The sequence below is a fragment of the Clavelina lepadiformis genome, chromosome 2 (genome assembly GCF_947623445.1).
Source record: "Clavelina lepadiformis chromosome 2, kaClaLepa1.1, whole genome shotgun sequence".
NCBI lineage: Eukaryota > Metazoa > Chordata > Ascidiacea > Aplousobranchia > Clavelinidae > Clavelina > Clavelina lepadiformis.
The window spans coordinates 9,449,954-9,471,726 of NC_135241.1; the positions used below are offsets into that span (position 1 = coordinate 9,449,954).

The following is a 21,773-nucleotide window of genomic DNA, read 5'->3' on the forward strand; positions in this document are numbered from 1 at the left end:
TTACGTCCTTTTCTGAAACAAGGATACTTTTGTCGCAGTTCATCAGAAAACACAGTAATCTTCTTTGGCATTATTGCTTAGCTTTATGTTTGTCTAAATTAAAGCAATGATAGTAAAAATGATTAGACCTTATGCTGTTGCTGAAAAGTCAATTGACTTGACTTAGGCCTCATAACGAAAAGTCACATAAACATATAATTCTGTTGAAAATATAAGCAAGAAAGCGTAAAACGCAAAAAAGGAGGACATTTGGGTATTTTTCAGTGTCTTCGGAGGACAATTAATTTTTCTTTTGAAAAGAGGACATATGGTAGCCCTATATTAGACCAATCAGAGGCCAGCATGGCCGGTGTTGTTTTTCAATGTGGGGATTACCCTAGCAAATGGCGCATTAAAAATGTCCAGATCGCATGTTTAGGTTGGCCTAAGTTGTAGCTAAAAGTTGATAAAATTTGACTCACTGTCCAAAATTGCCGTCTTGATTTTAACATTCTATTGCAAGAGTTAAAGATATGTTAATGATTTTCTTTCAATTACGTAAAATAATAGCCTAAGACGTACTTAAGTGACACGCGAAGTTTCAGGGAGCCCAATGCGGGATATTTCGATTAATTGCGTTTTTATTCATTTTACATTATAACAGAATAAATAAAGAATTTAGGCCTTTTTACAAGCGTATATAGGGCCTTAAAGATAAGCGGTTAGGTTAGGGAAATGGCTATGTAAAAGGTTGGTTTTTGGCTATTTAAGGTTTTATTGGGTTTAGATTAGGGTCAAGTAGGCCTATGTTAAAACATGAAATCGACAAAACTAGCTTCGAAGTTCGAACACATAATTTTTTCTGGTGAAATAATGGCCGCCTTTATGAGAGCCGTAGCCTATAGGCTATGCTAGAATTTCGCAAATAGGCCTACCATTTTGGACGTTCAAAAACAAAATTTTGGACGTTCTACATAATGGTAAAAGTGTGTTCGACCAATGAAATGTCTGGTGGTGTTTTTGAGTACAGGGATTGTCCCTACTCCCTGGTAAACAGCTGTTAAAAAGTTCCAAGTCGCATTGCTGGGTTAGGTTAAAATGTAATTGAAAAGTGATGAGTTTTGACTTTTTGGCCCGAAATTGCAGTCTTCAGTTTAACATTCTAATACAAGAGTTAGAGATATGTGATTTTCTTAAGAATTCATGAAGTAATAGCCTAACCTAAGGTATACTAAATTGACATGCAAAATTTCAGGGAGCCCCATGCGGGATATTTCAGTAATTGCATTTTTAGTATATTTACTTTTAATAAAATAAACAAAGCAATTAAGCCGTTTTACAAGGGTAAGAGCTCTTAACTTTTGGACAAATCGCAACAACCTAATTTCATGGTGGCGAGATTGTCTGAAGCTATGACGTCACGAGCATAACTTTGTTGCAGCGGAAAGCTCTGCTTTTATAATAAAGTTTTAGGTGAACTGCTTCTTGACAAATTTAGAGTTGAATTTGTTACTGAAGTGTTTAGTGAATAACCTTAAGTGTTTATTGGCTGAAAAAATCGTTTGTAGGCCTGGCACAGTACCGGCAGGTCCTTTAAGTTATTCACGTAATAAGCCTGGGCTAGTCCAAACTCCAAAGGGAAGACGGTTGTTAGTGCCAACTAGTGATTTATTTGATTGTATTAGTTACTTGATTGTTTGTTTGTCTGACTCCAATTATTAACGCAAACAAAGTTACTGAGGTCACATAATTTTACTTAGTACTTATTTTACTGTCGATTTGCGTTTTGTCATATCTCTATATGTCAGACGTGGGCAAACTGCGGCTCTCCGGCATGTTTTTTGTGGCTCTTCTAGTCGAATCGTAAAATTCCAAAAAATGTAAAGGCTACCAAGAGTACCGTTTATGAAAGTTTCTGTGTAGTTTTTCTTTATTTAGGCCAGGATTTCGTTTATGACGTAACACTAGACATCGATTCCGACATTGTTTTCAGGTATAGATTCTATACTCTATGGCAAAGGTTGTCAAAATGCACCTCGCCAACATGTTTTTATGGGTCTTTTAGTTAAAAAGTAATATACCAAAATGACTACTAATAGTATAATAACCAAATTGACAATCATTACTGATTTTGCGGCTCGCTGGTGTTTATATTTTTCCGCAAGTGACTCTTTCATTGAACAAATTTGCCCACCCCTGCTATATGTCATAATACGAAATAGAACAATATAATAACATTACAATATCATCAGTTTTCCTCAAGAATTTCGTAGGAATAAGAGCTAATTATGCAAATTAGCACACTGCACTTATACCTAGGCCTAACTAGACTATTACTGTATTGTTATGAAATTAAATAGAAAATTAAAGTTTTTTCTGAAACTTTTTAGTAGACCTGCTTCTGTAGACAACTGGTTAGCCTAGATCAGTGTTTCTCGACATTTTTAGCCCACAGACTATTTCCACATTAACATAAATATTCGCGGACTCAAGTAGTGAGCCAACTGATTGAACCCCGCCTAACAGGACCATTAATCCATTATTACCAAAACATTCCAATTTTTTTAACTCCCAATTGTTTGAATCATGGAACTTGGCCCAAAAGCGAGTGATATAGTGAAAGAAAAAGCGGATTAACAACCGGGTTTAATATTTAAATGGGCAGGACATGAGCTTTTTGTGGAGAGGAGTATCCAAGTCTTTACAACAGCCCCTGATGCGAAGGCCTGTATCGAGAATTCCTTTGATATGGTTTCTGTACATCTGCACTCAATAGGAATATTTCTTGATGGTGGAGTGGTCTATGACAGCAAACCAAATTTTTAATTACATTTTTTGTCACACAAATTAACCGGGATTTTGGCCAAGAGTGTGACATTTTTAACCGGTATACTTAGGTCATTCCGTACGTCTGTGCTAATACTAACTAATTTTACAGCTAATGGCATCGTCACGTATTATTTTGCACCTACGTGCCAAGTATGAAATTATTGTTGTTGAAGTCAGTAGATGTTTTTGGCGGACCCCTTGGTTTTCTTTGAAGTAGCCCCAACGCAAACCTTCCTTACATACTAAATTGAAAGTAATTTTTAATTGCAAATATAAGTTAGGTTAATAAATAATTAACACCACAACTAATGACAACTAGTTAAAAGTCTTAACCTACAACAAATTATTCCGGTGAATACAATATCGTAGTCAACTGTTTTTTACCAGACTAAATGCATCCTATCGCAGAGTAGGTTATGACTTATTTTCGTAAAGATTGAAATGTAAAGAGGAATGTTGGTGATAGCTGTATCTAAAAAAAATTTTAGGCCACATGTCTCACAAAATGCTCAAGTATTGGGCGTAGCTGCAAATTAAAAAATGTTTACACATTCAAAATCAAAATGACTCACTTCTAATCTGTTACGTTTAACAAGTTATGTCTGTTCATTTTTTTCTCCAGTTTTTTAATTTTGTGCGATGTTTGCAAAATTTCCTTTCGTATCCAACTTAACCGTGTGGCAAATTGACCTTGCAAGGAATTTTCCTCTGCCATCTCATTAACAAGCTCCAACTTTTTCTGTACGAAACTTCTCCATTGTCGTGCATCAAATAACTGCAGCATCTAAAGTGGCCGAAAATGTATTCTTTAGGTTGATTTTTTGTTCGATGCAATCCAAGTTGGTTTATAGAAACTTAATTTTACTATTACTACAGTTTATAACTCTGACAACTTACAATATGGTTCGTGTGTAATTTTGTTATCAAAAAGGAGTAGCCTAATCAAAGATATTTACCTCGCTGGTGACATTTGCTTTTCCAGGGGCGTTCTTTATGCGTTTCATCAATTTTAATTTTTCTTCGAATCCTTTTATCTCTGCCATGACTAACAAGTTAACTTTGTTAAAATTAGTCTATTTTTTGCGTTTTAGGTTTTGAAATACCATTGTGACGTAGGAATAGTTTTGTTCATTGTTTCAAGCTTCAGTGACATAACTATAAATTTACTAAAATAAGATATAACCTGGGGATATTCAAGGTGGGGTAAGATGATCAACAGATGAATTGTGCATGTGCTTGTTTCTCTAAAACTAAATATCGAGAAAGCTATTTAGCTCCGCCATTTGTTGTTTAGCACACGAGTAGACTAAAAGACTAATATCTGAAACCAAGCCATACATAACGCACAAACACCATTTCTGTTTAAAAGAAATGGTTAAAATGCTTGAAGAATTGCTTCGTTTTGCGGCCCCGAACGCGTTCATAGACAGTCAAGCTTCATTTCAAGTTGAACTTCACAATTGTTTCGGCAGAGCCGGAATTAGGGAAGGACCCAAGGAGCCCGGGTCTCCGGGCCCGCTGGTTCTTGCCTTAAATAAGTAAAAACTACAGTTATGTATAATGCAAAAATGTACATCAAAGTGAAACTTTTTTATTATTTTTTCGTTTATACCTTTTATCCTCTAGTTTTGAAAGTAGGCTAATTGAACTGTATTAGGTGGGCCTATCTAGTTGGTATGCACTGAAGAATGTTATTTACTAAAACTAACGGAAAATCGGCTGCATACGTCGATAGCTCAAGAAAAACTTCTTAATATTATTTAGGGAGAGGACCATGTCACAAAAATCATAATGCCTTGAACTAATTTGACACGACACCGGTATATGTTTATTTTAATCCGACTGTTAATTGATGTTTTTTGCTCAGATCTTTACCGTTTTGTGACAACAGCTGGCTCGGCTCTATATACTCTATTATGGATAGTTTTGGTACAGTTTATAAAGCTAAACTTAGCGTTTATGCGCTTGAAAAGCTGAGCTCCAGAGTACTCCATCATGTAAATCCGGCGCTGGGTTTTGGCTAAAGAAAGAAAACACCGTTTTACCTAATACTGAAACGTATCAACGAGAAGCGACTCGAATTAATTTGAGTCTTTTCAAATGTGGATTGAAGTTAAGTCTTTGCAAAAAGTAACTTGAGTGATTACATCTCCGGAAACATAATTAATCTTTAACGTTGTTATTAAGTGTAATTATTTATTTATAGTTTGGCAGCCATGGTCAAATGACAGTAAATTTACAAAAATAAATGATGTGGAAGACACTATGTGACATAATAAATAGCCTACGTCTAAGGCAAATACCTTGTTAGTTTCAACTGTAACAATTTCGGAAAACAATTCCACCTTTAACAAGTTCCATGTTTCAACAGTTTCGTCACGTGAAACTTTTCGCAGGGATTTTAGCTTTTCACATATATAGGAATAGGCTACTGTAAATTCAATTGTTGTTAGTGTTAAACTTACAACACGCACCACCGGTCAAATTGCAAATTGTACTGATCATTCAGACATACGTGATTGGATTGACCCTGAATGCATCGTCTTATTTTTGAAAGCACCATTTCTTTTAAAGAAAAGATATGTTCAAGGGCGCCGGAAGAGGAGGGCAGTTTGTGGTCTCCTCTTGTATTATATTATATCTCTCATATTATTTTTTGGTGGTATACAGTATAATATGTCGTTTATATACTAAAACGCCAGGAATCCGAGATGGCACAATTTGCAACTAAACTAATTGTTATGCCCTGCCCTTGTTTAGAGTTTTGTCTCCTCCGTCCCCAAAATATTCCGCACTCCTGGGTATGTTTTACTACTAGTATTGCATTTCAAAATTCAAATGTATGCTTCTTGTGAAAAAAATTGTGTCCTATTTTGCTACAGTAATTATAATTATGAAGTTATTGGTGCAGCCCGATATATCGATATATATAGATGTCAATTGGACTGTTTGCGGCCTGTAAACTAAAACGAATTTGACATCCCTGACATGAGGTTTGATAAAAGTGACTGAGAAGAGGCAAGTTACGCATAGCAATGAATGTGTCAAATTTGGCAGTGCAGGGTTTCTTGCTTATGAATCATTTCATGTTTAGGAATAGATGAAAGCCTGTTGTTGCAAGATTTGACGAATATTATCGATTAGAAAGAGTTTCAATCCAGCGATTAAGTTGTTTTGTGTCTATGATGACAGTGCATTTGGATTACCTTGATGTAAAAGGTCAGAGGGTGAGCATTGAATCAATCAGTCATGTTATTTTTTCTACGTAATAACTAGTATGTGGTAACAACTAGCACGGCCACTATACCCATTCCTCGCTTGGTTTGGCGGAGTTGGTTTTAACTAAATACAACGAATATCCTAACAGTACATGACGAGTTTAGGAATAAAAAATAGGTCTACTTAACCCCCATACATTCCTGGTACCTAAACTTTTAAGTGTTGTTTTTACTATAGGATATAGTTGTTTACTGAGTGCCAAACTCGATCTTGTATAGAAAGCAAGAAATAAAAAATAAGCGTATATTTAACTTTAAACAAAACCTATCCTTTTAGTTCTATGTCGCATTTAGAATCAAACAAAAAAAATATCTCAAGTAGCTATAGGAACACTTTCTTAAACTTTTGGTTGACTCTATATCTTAATTTTTGAAATTTCTTAATTTTTGGAAAATAATTTATTGTTTTTATACAATGGCCTAACTTTCTAAAAAAGCAGCTATTCTGTAATCACTTTAAATAAGTAAAGACACAATTTAAAGTTATTGGGTAAATATAGAATGAATCGGATTCAGGAAGACATCCGCTAGATGGTACGCTAATACTAAGTATATCTTGGTAGCAAAAACTGCTTAATTCAATATTGTATTGCGCACCATTTGTTTCTCTTAGGAACACATTCTTCCGGTGATGGAATGTCAAGACAAATAAAGCATGTATTCTGCAGCATTTCAGGAAAAGAAACCATAAAAAATCTTTTTTGCACCAGATTACATCAAGAAGGTGATGAAAGTGTTGACATACAAATGATAGGTAACGACAAACGCTGAAAGTTTTTAATAGAATATATTAAATGCTGTTACAAGGCATAACAAAAAAATTAAAAACTGCATTGAACTAAAGATGCTTTTCAGAAGGTTTCTTAAACGAATCTTTTTGACATGGGCTGGTTCAATACAAATCAAATACATTTTAAATGTAAGAAGGATACTAGTCACATGTAGCAATATTTGATGATGTATATCACAGTATAAACATATTTTCGTGGACAGATCTATAATGACTTATAGGAATATCGGTAAAAAACTTGCAGAATTATTGCCGAACGCTTCATTTCTCTACCTCGTCACATCTTGTGCATTTAGCGTTTTACTTGTGATGGGTCGTATATTGTGTATAAGACATGTAAAGCTATGTAGTGCCAACAGTCCTTTTTTTCCAACGCAGTCTAGGCGTATTACATACTGTGCAAACAGCTAGTCTTATTATCGTAACATTTCCGACCACCATCTGCCCCGGCATTTATAACTAAATTTTACTTAATTATGCGAGTGATTTGCTGAGAAAATGTAAATCCGATACATGTAAGTGATGTGTATACCTAAGATTGGAATAGTTATTCAGGTACATGGTTAAGAAATAAGTTAGATGAACGTAATTCAATCGTCGTATTTGATAGGAACGTAAATTGACCCGCCTTTTGCGCGCTTAGTTATATATTTGATTAAAACATATCCGTATGTGTCCCCTTTTTACTCGTTTAGATTGAGGTGATTGCCATTTATTGACACATTAACGTAATGATTACCCAGGTCAAATATTTATGAACTATTTCTCACGCCATCACTAAACCTAGATTAATGGGATTGCTTAACCTTAAATGTTCAGACGAAAGATTGTACCGAAGAACTGGGTAATATCGATGAAACTATGAACCTCAGCAACCCTACTATATCCAAACACAAGGAGCTATTTGAATGGAAATTAACTGTTACTATACTGTAAATCGCTAAATAGTATAACTATGCAAAAAAATATTATTTCTTGATCAAAATCCTTTCATTATGACCTCCTTTTTATGTTGTGACTTGTTAATAAGTATAAATAAACTAACTTTATGCATATTTCACTTCTTGTTCATAGTGATTTTCACAATGCGTGTGATTAAAATTATGTTCGTCAAACTATGGATAAGATTGTCTTCTATCAACAATCTTATCAGAGTCGAAAAATATTTGCTTTCAAGACATTATCGTTCAGAAAGGTCCGTTATTCATAAGACGAAAATGACAGGCGTTGGTAAGAACTGGTCACATTTGGTAACGGACGTTTAAAACCGCTATCTGCATTCAGTACTTGTCTGCATTCAATGCAGAGAGAATCACATCCGAAGTCTTGTAATTGTTACACATTATTTTCAATAAAAGAGTCAATGATTTGAAAATTTACAAAAAAAAAATTATTTGGCGTAACCAGTATTATATCACACAAGGAGCCTTACGGCGAACAAAAAGAAGTTTGCTTTAAGTTAGCCACGTTTAAATCATAATTCTCCCACTTAGAGTAGGTGTTTTAAGTATTTTCACACGCAAAGCCTACCTCAGCATGGCTGATTTTGTCGCATTAGGGCCATTGTTCGTCACACCACCAGCTCACCACTTACTGACATGAGGCTATAAGTTAAAGGAGAAAGAACAATTGTGACAAATCTTTCCAAGCTGATTCAGGTCGGTGGCAAACCTACCTTTGACTGATGCTAAAGCAACATCGTTTGTGCGACGCGATAACCAATCCAAACAATGTTCTCTTTGCTGTGAGCTTCTTAGGGAAAATGGCGCACTACACTGAAGCGTCTGTTTAAACGATGAGAGCCCTTTTTGTTCCTTTAATTTCAGTATTTGTTGGAGTTAAGTGTTGTTTATATGACACGATGAAATCACGCCTCTAAGTTTTTTTTAATTGAATAAAAAGCGCTATATTTCAATATTAAAATGGCATATATATATTGTAAAATAGTGACATCACTTCGTATAAGTGTGCGTAATACAGAAAGAAAACAACACGTCTTCGTTCATATGACGTTTGTCGAAGTTACCCATACATCATCACATTTGTAGTACTACAGTAACCAATAATGAGGCAAATACAGTTCGTACAATAAGCTCTTCCAAGAAATTACCTGTTAATTTTAACAATGCTAGTTTCCCCTTACCGGTTTAAAAGTCAGGCTAATTGATGACAGCAAAATTGTATTGGTTAATGTGCAATGATAGTAATTGAAGGCTTACGCGACTTTCGTCTTTATTGACACAACTAATAAATTTTACGAAATAAGAGGGACGAGCTGGCCGGAAAAAGTTGGTTGTTTAATTACGGCATACGCAGTACGCATCCGTTTCCTTATCTTTTGTTTGCCAAGAGAACGCCGTATGTAAGGCATGGCAAAACTGGACTTGTCGTTCGTTTCTGCATTACAGATATCATTGAACATCAGACCACATAGCCTACAAGCAAGCAGTCAACATGCTTCTTATTATCGATCCTTAAGCGCCCATTCTAATTTTTAATATCTCATTTAGCCAGGATTGATTAAAATGATAACCATTTCCACAACTGATGCGCTTGCTGTTCTGTGTTGTATTGTTATTCCTGGGCCACTAATGCAGCTTGTAATTTTTGACTACAGCTATTTTAATGCCTGTTTATGAAGCATGTATATATTGGGCGGCTAGAAACAACAGTGCAACAGTAGGAACTCATACATTGCAACGTTTGTGGAAACACATAGATACCGATTGTATTTATAAGGAATACGTCATTCAGCTTTCACACAGCAGGCTTATCCTCATTGCGTCTCAACCTCATAAAGTGGCTACCTTTAAGTCGATATCAGAAGCGTTGCGGTTTTCCGCAAAGTTTTTATTCTCTTCTCATAAACAACCTTTACATTACTATCAAAGACAGCAAATGTGTTACTTCTTTTACTAATTTAACAATTCAGCCGTAAAACTATGGATGACAAGTTCAACGTTGTGTATTTTTGCAGACGTTTAATGGATAAGCAGCAAAATAATGCATCATATATTGCTGAAAGTAACGTAACAACAAGGTGCCACATTCAAAGGTAACATCAGAATAGGTAACCATTTAGCACACATAACACGTTGTATACGAAAATAAAAATACACTTCAATTGGCACTGGAAATATTTTGTCTCATTACTGGTACACAACTGATAACGGTAACTAAGAAACGTTAGGCCTTTATTTAGCTATTAAACCAGTAGTATTGTCCAATAAAGTGACGTAACCATGAAATAATTTGCCCAGTTCAGTTTTGTTCCCTTCCTACCGCTTAGATCTTGTTGTCGTGATATAAAAAAATAATATGAAATATTCGATCTATAAATAACATATACAAATTCCAAGTTAAGTTTACCTTTATTCACTATCTTTTTTACGGCAGACAACAATATGCAAACCAGCGTTTGAAACTTTCCAAAGCAAAAACACAATCTTTTTAGTGTGTATTGCTCCATATCGATGTACTGCTTTCTACATGCGGTAATATTTATCACACCATACTCTTTCAAGGAATAGTAGACAGGCCCTTTTCTTTTTTAACCATGCATTGCCTACATCTTACAAAGAGATGTTATGACGTATATGGTCTACGCCTTTATCATCATATTCGCTTTGCTTGTATTGAACAGTGCCAACAGGATAAGTACGATAAATTGGCTTCTAAAAATGGGGATGAAAACAGAAATAATGTTTAAAGACGGTGTGTAGTTTTGTATTCTTCATAATTTTTAGTTGTTTTTAATGTATTCTTTATCGAAAAAACGCTTGAAAAGATGGTGACTGACTGCTGCGACTCTATATTTTGGATCATTTCTTTTGTGCTCTCCATGATTCGCCCTTACTGGTATATTCCATAAATTACAGGTGACTCGTTAATGGCGGTGCTTCCAGAATGGTGATGACCGTGATGGGAATGCGAATAGGCGTTGACTGTGTTCAGGGTTGCAACGTTTACATTCATTAAATCCGGATGTTGACTGGTGGCCAGATAGTGAGTGTGAGGAATAACAGTGTTGTTATTTCTACCAACTGCGTCATCATTAACAATATTTACATCCTCCATCTTAATTGGATTAGTATATGAGACCATGCCAACTTCCGACGCATTAGTAAGTCCGTTGTCACAAATGCTGGAGTGACCGACTTGAGAAATGGACATTTGTATATTAGGTGAGCTAACCATGTTGACTTCCTGGCATGAACCACCCTCTCCAATCCTTCGTGGAGAATCATCTCCGCTCTGGGAGTGATGGGATATTGTATGGCTCAAGCATTGTCCTCTATCCGAATTTTCAACCATGGTTGGAACATTGCTGATAGCACCCTGAGTACATGAACTTCCGTCGGCAGCTGCTGCAGGAGAAAAAGTTTGCTGTCCGTCGTGACAGGCTGAAGGAACAACTGTGGGCACGGAATTTGGCGTTTGGTGAGACTGAATCTCAGCATTGTGTTGCGGTTGTGTGTTTCCTGCAGTGTTCTGAAATCCAAAGGAGCATGTTAACATTTTCAAAGTTATATTTACTAATTTACTACAATGGCATTGCATGTCTAATTTAAACGGCATTGTTCAAGCATGAATTATTGTTGGCTTTACCTGTGAACTTTGCTGTTGGACTGCTTCTTGTACTTGTTTGTCTTTTAGCGAACGTTTATTCTTATAGCGATGATTCTGGAACCATATTTTTACTTGGGTAGGAGTAAGATGAATCATTTGAGCCAAGTGCTCCCTTTCGGGAGCAGAAAGATACTTTTGTTGCTTAAACCGACGTTCAAGTTCAAAAACCTGTCAAGAAATTTTTATTGCTGAAACAAAGGCATGAACAAAGGCAAAAAAATATTAAGCGGGAAATACTGCATAATAAAATTTCCTACTGCAGATGTTGTAATAATACTTAACATTTGTGGAGGCCATTGCGCCATATTGATTTTACCAGACTATAACTGAATTTATAGAATACAATATAACCTCTGCAGTTAAATTAACGGTTTATGTCAAAGCACTCAATTGTGAAGTATTAAAATTTGGATGATAATAATATAAGCTAAATTCTGCATAAAATTAGCTAAAGTTGCCTAAGCTGTAAGTATGTTTTGGCCAAGAAGGAAGAAAACTCGTTCATATCTATATTGTAAAATGTGCAGCGAACGTCGTTCACATACTCTTCAAAACGAAACAAACGACATTAGTCACATTACAGTCAAAACTCATCATAAAATCTGCATTTTCCAATACATTGGAATCTATGCATCGAAAGAGTTTTGATGTTGTAATGCCTCCTATTTTTGACACATTGTATTTAAAAGTATCCTACAACTAAATATAATTTTATATTATCTGATGTTGGTAACTCTCATCACCTTGCGTACACTAGTTGTCCCAACACAATTTCAGACTACCTAAAATTTTCAATCAAGCATATGTACGATTCATACCTGTGCTTGAGAAAATAGCACTCTCCGTTTTCTTCTTTGGGAAGCTGGCAAAAGCGATTTATGCATACCATCCATGCCTGCACCGTGCATAATGTTCATGCCGCCATACGTTGTATTCATACCCATTCCAGAAGACGGACCCAAATATCGCGCCACTGTATTAAAAACAGCAAGCAAGGACAATTAGTTAATCGCAATCGCTATGCATTTCGTAATATACCACTATCCGCTGCATTAAAAAATTCAGTAGTATATGTATGCAAATTTTTTCTGCAGGGCGTGGAAAGCACAGAAAGGTTGCCAGTGCTAATGCATTGTAACTTATAATTTATAATGCATTACTTATAATTTATAAGTAAACGCGAAATTTCATGATTTTATGCCACCGACGATTAAATTACGACAAAACAAAAACATAAACCATTCAGTTACTTTTCATTTAATTCAAGCTATATACGTTTCGCGTAAACAACACGCATCGGTTTACTTTAAATATTCTTGCAACAAACGTAACGTTGGATGCATGATGGTTGATTAATAAAATGGCAAATGATTACATCCAGCACAAAGCAACCTAACAAGAAGCCTTTATAACCTCAGCAACTTACAGGTTTTTATAAGGTTTATTGAGAGATGAATAAACCCATTGATAAATCATGACTTGGCAAATTGCTCTGTTTTGTAGAACACCATATTTTCATTTTTTTCCAACTATAAAAAGCTATTAAAATTTGTATTACAATTCAGTCGACATTTTGGTAATATTTTCATCCAGCTAAATGTGCCAACGATGTGATTAACCGTTTTTATTGTAAAAAAGATTGTAGGCATATTTTGAATGGACTGCACTTATCTTTATATTAATTCGTTATGAACCACAATAGGCCTAGTAATTTGCATAAAATCAACGGCATAAGAAAGGAAGCTATCACAATGTTTTGTATTTACCCACATGTATTTGGTGCAATCATGGAATTGTTCAAAAACTGGTATGCCACCCCGGTACATATTGCACGTGTGTCATCATCATATAGAAATCGTGATCATATATCATATATAAATCGTAAAAGCTGATTTTGCAATACCCGTGCAGCTGCGAGGTAAAATTCAATTTCTGGCTGCACAATTAACAAAGCTAATTTGCCGGACGTAAGAGGTTTAACTTCTTATATTTAATCGTCCATCTTCATTAATATGACTACAGATAATGGATAAATCTCGCAATAATGCCTTATCATTGGCACGACGAATGCAAGCATTCCTATTTATTTTTAAACACATGTGTATTTTTATAGCGACATAATGATATTTTAACATGGTACTACTACAACCTACAACCCTTTCTCAACATATTTACTCACATTTTTATCTTCACACGACTTACGTCGGCGAAAAACAGTTATTCTAAAAAACAAAATGGCCGCTCGCCTGCTGTATGATTAATTTTTTTACAATCTATTTTAAAAGAATTTTATTTTGTTAGCTTTTACTTACGTTAGTAAATCCAAATTATTTTTACCATTAATGTTATATAAAATAACTTAACGCAAAACATTGCAAAATGGTAAAAGCTCACAGTATATTGAGCTCAGGTTTACAATCTGTTAATGTACAAAAAATTGAAATGCGAACTCCGTTTTTGTAAATATTTGCATAATAAAATGCTTTAATGTAGAAGAGAAAACAAAGCTTATTTTGAAGCGAGTTCTAATAATGGCCAACAAGTACAACAATTACCCATTATAAGTTCCTGGCTAATATCGAAATGTTAGCGTACTACTTTAGCGGCAAATTGCACTTAGAACTCATTGCGAAGCGCTCTTTAAGATTGTTCGAGATGATCGCAAGAGTGTTATCAGGCAATGTTAGTATATTAAAGCTTGCTTATGGACATAACATTTAGTTAAAAGATGTTTTAGCTGTAAGCGTGTAGCTGCGTGGTTGGACTGGCAAAATAAGTTTTTACCGCAACGTATACTGCAATCATCTAAAAATTTTACCGCATCAGATATCGCAATTTATTTTTTATATTATATAGTTATTTTCTGATTACAATATTTTTCAAATTGGTCTACACAGTTAGCACAATTTTTGCGTTAAAAGTTCAAATGCTTCTACCTAACCAATTTTTGTTTCTGTATTATCAATTTAAGCGGTGTATAAATTGATATTAAGACCAGTATATTCAAAAGGTTGTGTGCTCTACTGTACAAATATGGATGCCTTACTTAGGAAACTGTCTGAGTCGCTAAAATTAAAGATTTTTAATCATTTTACATTGGATATTAAATGGATACAATACGTTATGATAAAACGTTAATTCCATGCCTTTTTAATGTACATCTTACTTGGCATTGTTCCGAATCGAGGGTCAGTGTTTGATGGTGTACCGTACCATCCTGCGGAAGCAGCTTGAACATTGTTATATGAAGGAAGTTCTGGAACTGCTGCGTTGCAGTACCCTGCTGTCGAACCAGCATTAGGCACTGAATGAAAAGATCCCTGCGGTGGAGGGGCCATAGGATGCAAGTTATAAGTTCCGTTCATTCCGGCGGCAGCGACTGCGGCAGCCGTATTCATGCCTTGATATGGAAGACTGGCTGATATCTGCTGATGAGTATGAACGCTGTGATGCGGAGAGCCTATTGACATTGACTGTCTGTACATTGATGTCATCGGTGGTGATCCGGATCCTGACGTCAGGTTAACACCCAAATTTGGTACATGAAGTCCAGTTGAAGCTGCGACAAGACTGCCTGGTTCCATGCTAGCATAAGAGTAGTGCAGTTCCCTTCGTGATGGAACAAGGTTGCTTTCCCCGACAGTTCCAGTTTCGTTATCAAACGCCTCTTCCAATGGACTTAGGATATCGGTTACTGAAAATGGTGTAGTTGTGGTTTGTTTTGGACTTAAGGACATCTCCCGCCGCAACGTTCCTACAAGCCTAAAACTTCTATAAGCCTAATTTTATTTCACTAACGCTACTCTGTAAATGTTAAAAGGTCAAGACCGTTTAAGCGCAAAGACCACAAACCCTTTCTATGCATAAGTTCTTTTGCAATAGCTGTACCTGTCTAACCTTCCATGCTTAGTTAGCAACGCATAGCTCTCTAACCGACATTCTCTCTCTGTGGCACTGTTAAATTTCTCATGTAATGTTAACCCGACGAAAAGAAGTTGCGTGTAGCGCTTTCCCATCCTATACGAGAGAATCTCACGGAGATGTAGCCAAAAAAAGAACTTTCAGGTGTTTAGCGACAATGGAATAGGTCTGAGGGCTACGATAATTGCGTCATGATTTATATGCCAATGGTTATGTTCAGAGAAACGTACAGACTCGTTAAAACAGATGACCAGGTGAGAATTCATGTATGGTGTTCAGTTTGTTTAAACACTATTATACGGTAAATGGTCTCATCACCACACTACTACCTTAAACAAACATTGTATGTACACAAAGTTTGATCATGAAGCGCCAACCCATAGACAAAGCTGTTAAAAATTTTTGTACATTTCTCAAACGGAAATTAACTTTTGCTGTGTTTTCTTTTTAGTTCATTGTTGCGTTTAAATTTCCACGTAGCTAAATGTTAATCTATTTGTAGACAAATTAAATGCAGTCTTCTATTAAACGCTTGAAACATTTTGATATATACATAAAAACGATGTTTTATTAATCGACAAATAACATATTTTTAATTCTTTTTTATTACTTTCTTAAAGTAGAGTAGTTTGATATCTATTGATATAGTTGAAGCTTTAGTATTGCAAGGACCATTTTTTGCTTATTAATGTAAAACATGAAAACATATGAATTAAATTTTTCCGCAATTTTGAAGAACCCTTAGTAATCAATCCAAGCATTTTGCTGATTAAAGCATGAACTAAAGTATGAATTACTTGCCCGTGCGTCGATGTGTTCACATGGAGCTTATAAAACAACCTTTCATGAATCTTCTGGCCGCATTCATTTAAAAGCTGACTTCCAATTTAGGTACTTTTGAAGCGTTACCGATATTCGCGCAAAAATTTTGAAGAGCTCTTGTACTCCCTCAAGTGCAGTCTGCTAACGACGTGTGTGTACTCACTGGCAGCTGAACTATTTCGTTAGCGAAAATGGTTTGCTTGCGTAAAATATGAAAAGCGCGCTTTTTGTCCCCTAGTTTGATTTTTGGCCGAAGAAGTTTTAATTTATACACTTACACACCCTAGCTCGTATACAATAGGCTCTATTGTTTAAAATGTTGCTGTACTCTTGGTAGCAAAGCTTTTTGTTTGTACTTTTCTATTCATCTGCATTGATGAGATTTAAACTTTTTTGACAATTCGTGTGGTTGCTTAAACTAAGTAGTTTATCGATCACAATGCTGTATACTATTAAATGAAGAACAAACATTCAGCACCAGGTTATTTGTCTGGCTATAACCATATACAGAACTGCTGCTTGTCCAGAGCACGAAATAATAAACTATATATTGCGATGGTCAAATCGAGATTTGCATGTTGTAATCAATTTAAAAAAATCGACGTAACGATTTGTTACCACATACAGAATAAATGTTTAAAAATTGTTTTCAAACAACTGATAAAAAATTTTCACCCACTTTAGGCTAGCTGTTAGATTTTAGCCGTTGGATATCTTGTCAGTGGATTCATCCTTTCTTCAGCAACTACAGAACTTGTCTGGTGTCCACATGAATATAATGTTTGATACTTTATTGCTTTGCTATTTTTTAAATAGTATACTCTATAGTATAATCAATCTTTTTTGATAGGAGTGTAGGGAAATTATTTAGAACCAATGTAACGAATAAATATTTTTTTAAGTTTTGGAATGTGCGTAAAAAGTTTATTTGGATATATTCTTTTTATTAAAATTGTTTAGTTGTTTAGAGTTCGTGCATTTTTCGTTGTCTTTAATTCATGCAATTATCAACTATATCAACGACTCTTGGCGCCTTACTCGCTACCATCAAAGACAGCTTGTTAAACCTACTCATTCATTCGCATATCATCGGCTATTGAGTGTTATTTCAAATAAAACTTCTTATCAGCAACATCACTTGCATTGAAATTGTTTTATAAAGTAGTTTGTTTTCTGACGGTTTGTTTTCTATTGTTAGCGACCTCCTAAGCGACTTAATAGTAATCCGCCGCCAGATAGCGCTTGAATAAGTGGGTATCCATTGTAAATGGTCTGGATTACCAGACGTCGAAGTACCAATGTTTCAATGCAAGTAAATTTTATGTGGAGTTGAGAAAAAAAGTATTTTTCCAAGATGTTATAGATATTATACTACCGTTTTCTAGAATCTGGGTCAACAAGTTTTTCTCGTAAAATAAACAATTCAGACACATGCAACACTGAAGTCTCGCACAACATTCGATAACTTGAAAATACTTAAATATGTTACAACACATTTAAGTGGCTGTGGCACGTAATATTTTTCAAAAATAGTCGAAAACTGCCGGAAGTGAATGAGCACCACTAACAAACTATAACCCTTCGGTGTTTAGTGAGATGAGAAGTCATTCACCTGTTACGTTTCAGTATAAGCGCAAAATAGTAAGGCAAGTAATCATACTTTATCAACGGTATTTGTTTTATCGCACTCTGTTCTGCTACCATGAGTAAGCTTTTGTTTGTTTGTCAGACCTTAATTTTTTTAGCAAAAACGTTTTATTTTGCCTCTTATTTGCCGCCAAACCGTCAATCACTTCTTAGAAGTGGAACGTATGATGTAAGTTGAAGTACCACTTGTGCCCTCAGCGCCTAAAACTCCAGAACATTGCTCTTTGCGCAGCTGCTCGGCTGATTGAATGGTTAGCCTACCATTATGAAACCAAAAGATATCAATAAAGATGAAGACAAAACTTGCAAAATTGTTTCTGATTATGTCTATGGCATTTCGCATTCATACTTTAGCATCATCACATACAAAATCAGCATTTTCCCTGGTGTTAAAGCTGTAAAAAAATCCCAAGAAATCGCTCAAAAACTCATAAGCTATCGCGTTACATAGTATAACCACACGCAAATATAAACTTTTCTGGCGAAATAAAATTGCAATTATGTGGGCGTCTTTTTTCATTGTAAAATGCTTTAAGCCACGCATGTTAGCTTTAAATTTTTTTACTTTTTTATTTTATAGTAATTGGTGAGATGAGTCGTTATTTTCAAATTGTCGCCATTTTGTTATTTGTATATATATACGCTATATAACTATATACGCTTAAAAATAAGATATGATACTGAGTTATATGTTCGGCCTTCTTCCTTGCCATGGAACTTGTTGGACAAGCGAGACAAGCAGCCGCAATTCAGTTTTTTTACATTTTGAAGATAGTTATATTTAAGACTTCAAGAAATAAAAATGTTTATTACGTGCAATAATTTTCATTTGTCTAACAGTTTTCTAAAGTTTACACAGGGAATAGTACAAGATTACCAGAGGTTTCAGCAAAAAATTATGCAGTGTATCTTCGATATTCAACTAAATGCATGAAATGTATCTGATCACTGTCATGGTAAAATTTCTCACCAAGATAACTGCTTCCTATTATGTTCCTTTACGGGCAGAGTGGGCCACGAAATTTGACATGTTTCGCTGAAGTGATCTACGATTAGATCTTGGGCATACCGGGAAACTGTTTTCCTGCAGGTAGTTGGTTGATATGTATGCAGGTGGCAAGAAGTACACAAAACTTACTTACAATTAACCGTGAAACTACAGGTTATAAATTCCTTCTCACTATTCACTGTGCTATCAGTTTTTCAATAACTGAATTAATCTTTATATCACCCTGCACTTTCCTTGTCGGATCAAACCCAAAGCATCTTGTTACATTTGTAACGGTTGGTAGTCATAATTTTTTATGATTTATCCTTGCGTTTTAGAGATTTTAGCAGATTTTTATCCAAAATGAACTTGTTATTTTCCAAGAATATAAATTTGCTTTTTAAGTCGATTTATGCAAACATTTGGCATAATCCTGTAAATGTGCTGAAGTAGAATTCTCTTACAGGATTGTTGTCTATATTTGTATCTTAGTTATTGTAGACTTTATATGATTACCAATTAACATAAAACATTTCGAAAGCATGAGACATTTGTGATGCACCCACCATATAATCAGTGACGCTAATTATTTTTTAGTTCCACATCGTTCGGTGTTATCACTGTTAATGCCTTTTTGTTTATGGATCAGGCTAATGAGAGGAGAAATTTGATTTTGTGGAAATATCCTTAGAATTTTTTTTGTAACATTTGCTTGTAGCTAGTATTTTACTGAAGTGGAACACCGTGCATCGTGCCCGATGTCAGAATGTAGAAATGGCCTATACCACGACACTTGCAGGGTTCTTTAAAAATGTCACTGCAAGTGTAATGTAAGCGAATGTCATTATAGGCGAAGTCAAGTAAAGTGGCCACAGACGACCCCACATAGCGTGATTACTAAGGCCATTTAAAGTCATTAAAGTCATATTTTTTTCTATGCATCAGTAAGTCGTGAAATCAATTTTAACGCAAAAACCGCATCCCTATGAGGTATATTAAGAAAGTTATGAAGTCATATAAAGTCATATTTTCCTGTTTAGGTCATAAATCAGCTTTTTAAGTTATATGGTCATATTTTTGAGTTATAAAGTCATATCGTTGTATACTTTAAATAAAAAGTACCAATTTAAGCGGTGAAGCAATTAAGCACTAAGAAAGTAAGGCAATTTCTGATTGAACGAAGGCAAACTGTAGGATTAGCCTACATAACACTTACAGTCACAGACGGTTACAGTCAACGATCCAAAGTTGACTAGTCAGTTAACAGAAATATGCCTCCACTACAACAATATTTCAAATTTAATACTCAAAATGGAAAGTTGTACGTACACCATCAAAGAGGCCCATGCTGATCTAAATGCCCTTGATTTCGGAAAAGATCCGCTTGAGCTCAAAAATTACATTAAGAAGCGATTGGACAAAAACGATGTGAAACAAATTATGGAGCTACAAAGACAAGACATTTCACCAGCGCTTTATGCAAAACTGCAGAAGTGTCAACCCACATCAGCGTTTGTGGAGCGCTCATTTTCCTTACTAAAGTCATTTTTACGTCCAAATCGTAACTTCAAAGACTCTAACATTCCACACTACATGAAACTGTACTACAACAGTGGTTTAAAATAAAAATGGATGTGTATTACTGTTATGTTGCGTATGTTTTACTCTTTAGTTCCGTGAGTGACGTTGTTCGCATGTAAAAATACACGATTTTCACATAAAGTCATATAAAGTCATATTTTCCAAAAAATAAAGTCATATTATTGATTTTTTAAGGTCATATAAAAATGATTACCCTAGTGATTACCAATAGTGATAAAATTATCAAAGATATTGGTAACTAAAGCATTTCCAATGACAATAATGATAACAGTGATATAACTGGGTAAGGTTATTAGTAATTAAAAGCGGTATGGTAAAGATAATAACAATTAAAATAAAACAAAACAAGTAGTTTCGGCGTTAAGAACTAATATCAAGTTAAACGTCTATAACTAAACTTGAAACATCTTTTATGATTGTGAATAATTCTTAACGTACAGCCAAAGGTTTGTTCCGGCAGAACTACAACTATACTGTATATAAGCAATAATGAATCAAATGTTCTCACTGGTAATCTGCTTCTAATTTAGCTACCGTTTTCCTGACTTATTTGGGTTGGCGGTAAATCAACAGCTAACCTCCTTAGGAGGATATACCATCCAGCCAATCAACGTTTCTTTAAAACCAAATTGTCAAATGATACAGTAAATCCTTTTTGTTTTGGTTTGGAAAAGAAAAACCGGTATGAGTTAGGCCGTTAGGGAAACGCTGGTTACAGTAAAAGTTAGTGAAAATCATATTGTTCGATGCAGAGTATTTTCCATTTCATACTGAGTCGGTGATATTATACCTCATTGCTCAAGCCACGGTTGCCGAGCTGGTCCGTTCCATAAGCGGCGTTCTATCTGTTTTTTTAGATACTGCACTTGTACAGGGAAAATAAAGCGCCTTACTTTTCGTTGCCGGCGTGAAGCTGGTTACCTGTTCTTGGTTTACTTAATCAGTTATTTATTTTCAGTTGAGGCTGCGTTACCGGTTTCCTACTGGTTACTGTTTTATTTACTTCTTTTCAAATATAAAAACAGAATATAAGATGGCACTCTTTAGGGTTATCATATATTTCAATTTAGCCCTATAGAGTGCCATCTTATATTCTGTTTTTATATTTTACTATAAACTGGGTTAACACGGTTCAACCACTTTGTATCATCAACTTTGTAGACGTTCATGTATTTGTGGATGAAGCTGGTGGTCGGTTCTCTGATTACTTATTCGCAATTCTAGTAGCTTACCCATAAAGTCACTTGCTACCTATTTTAAAAGCCAATATTTAAAACATAATCATAAA

General features: G+C 35.1%; 1 protein-coding gene and 1 long non-coding RNA gene across 5 annotated transcripts; both read right to left on the minus strand.

The window, feature by feature from the left end:
- Nucleotides 1-2,556: 2,556 nt before the first annotated feature.
- Nucleotides 2,557-3,855, minus strand: LOC143446614 (uncharacterized). 4 transcript variants are annotated; one of them, XR_013113963.1, is made up of 5 exons: nucleotides 3,765-3,855; nucleotides 3,381-3,592; nucleotides 3,193-3,280; nucleotides 2,952-3,050; nucleotides 2,557-2,780 (listed from the first exon to the last, which is right to left on the minus strand). It is a non-coding gene; the product is annotated as an uncharacterized LOC143446614 (long non-coding RNA). The 4 variants fall into 4 exon arrangements; XR_013113965.1 differs by lacking the exon at nucleotides 3,193-3,280 and having other exon boundaries at nucleotides 2,558-2,780; XR_013113964.1 differs by lacking the exons at nucleotides 2,557-2,780; nucleotides 2,952-3,050 and having other exon boundaries at nucleotides 3,052-3,280.
- A 5,970-nt stretch (nucleotides 3,856-9,825) lies between these two features.
- LOC143446903 (uncharacterized) lies at nucleotides 9,826-15,436 on the minus strand. The gene is made up of 4 exons (XM_076946759.1): nucleotides 14,672-15,436; nucleotides 12,324-12,478; nucleotides 11,485-11,673; nucleotides 9,826-11,367 (listed from the first exon to the last, which is right to left on the minus strand). Exons 1-4 carry the CDS (start codon nucleotides 15,240-15,242, stop codon nucleotides 10,729-10,731), a joined length of 1,554 nt encoding a protein of 517 aa, XP_076802874.1. The 5' UTR covers nucleotides 15,243-15,436; the 3' UTR covers nucleotides 9,826-10,728.
- Nucleotides 15,437-21,773: the final 6,337 nt, after the last annotated feature.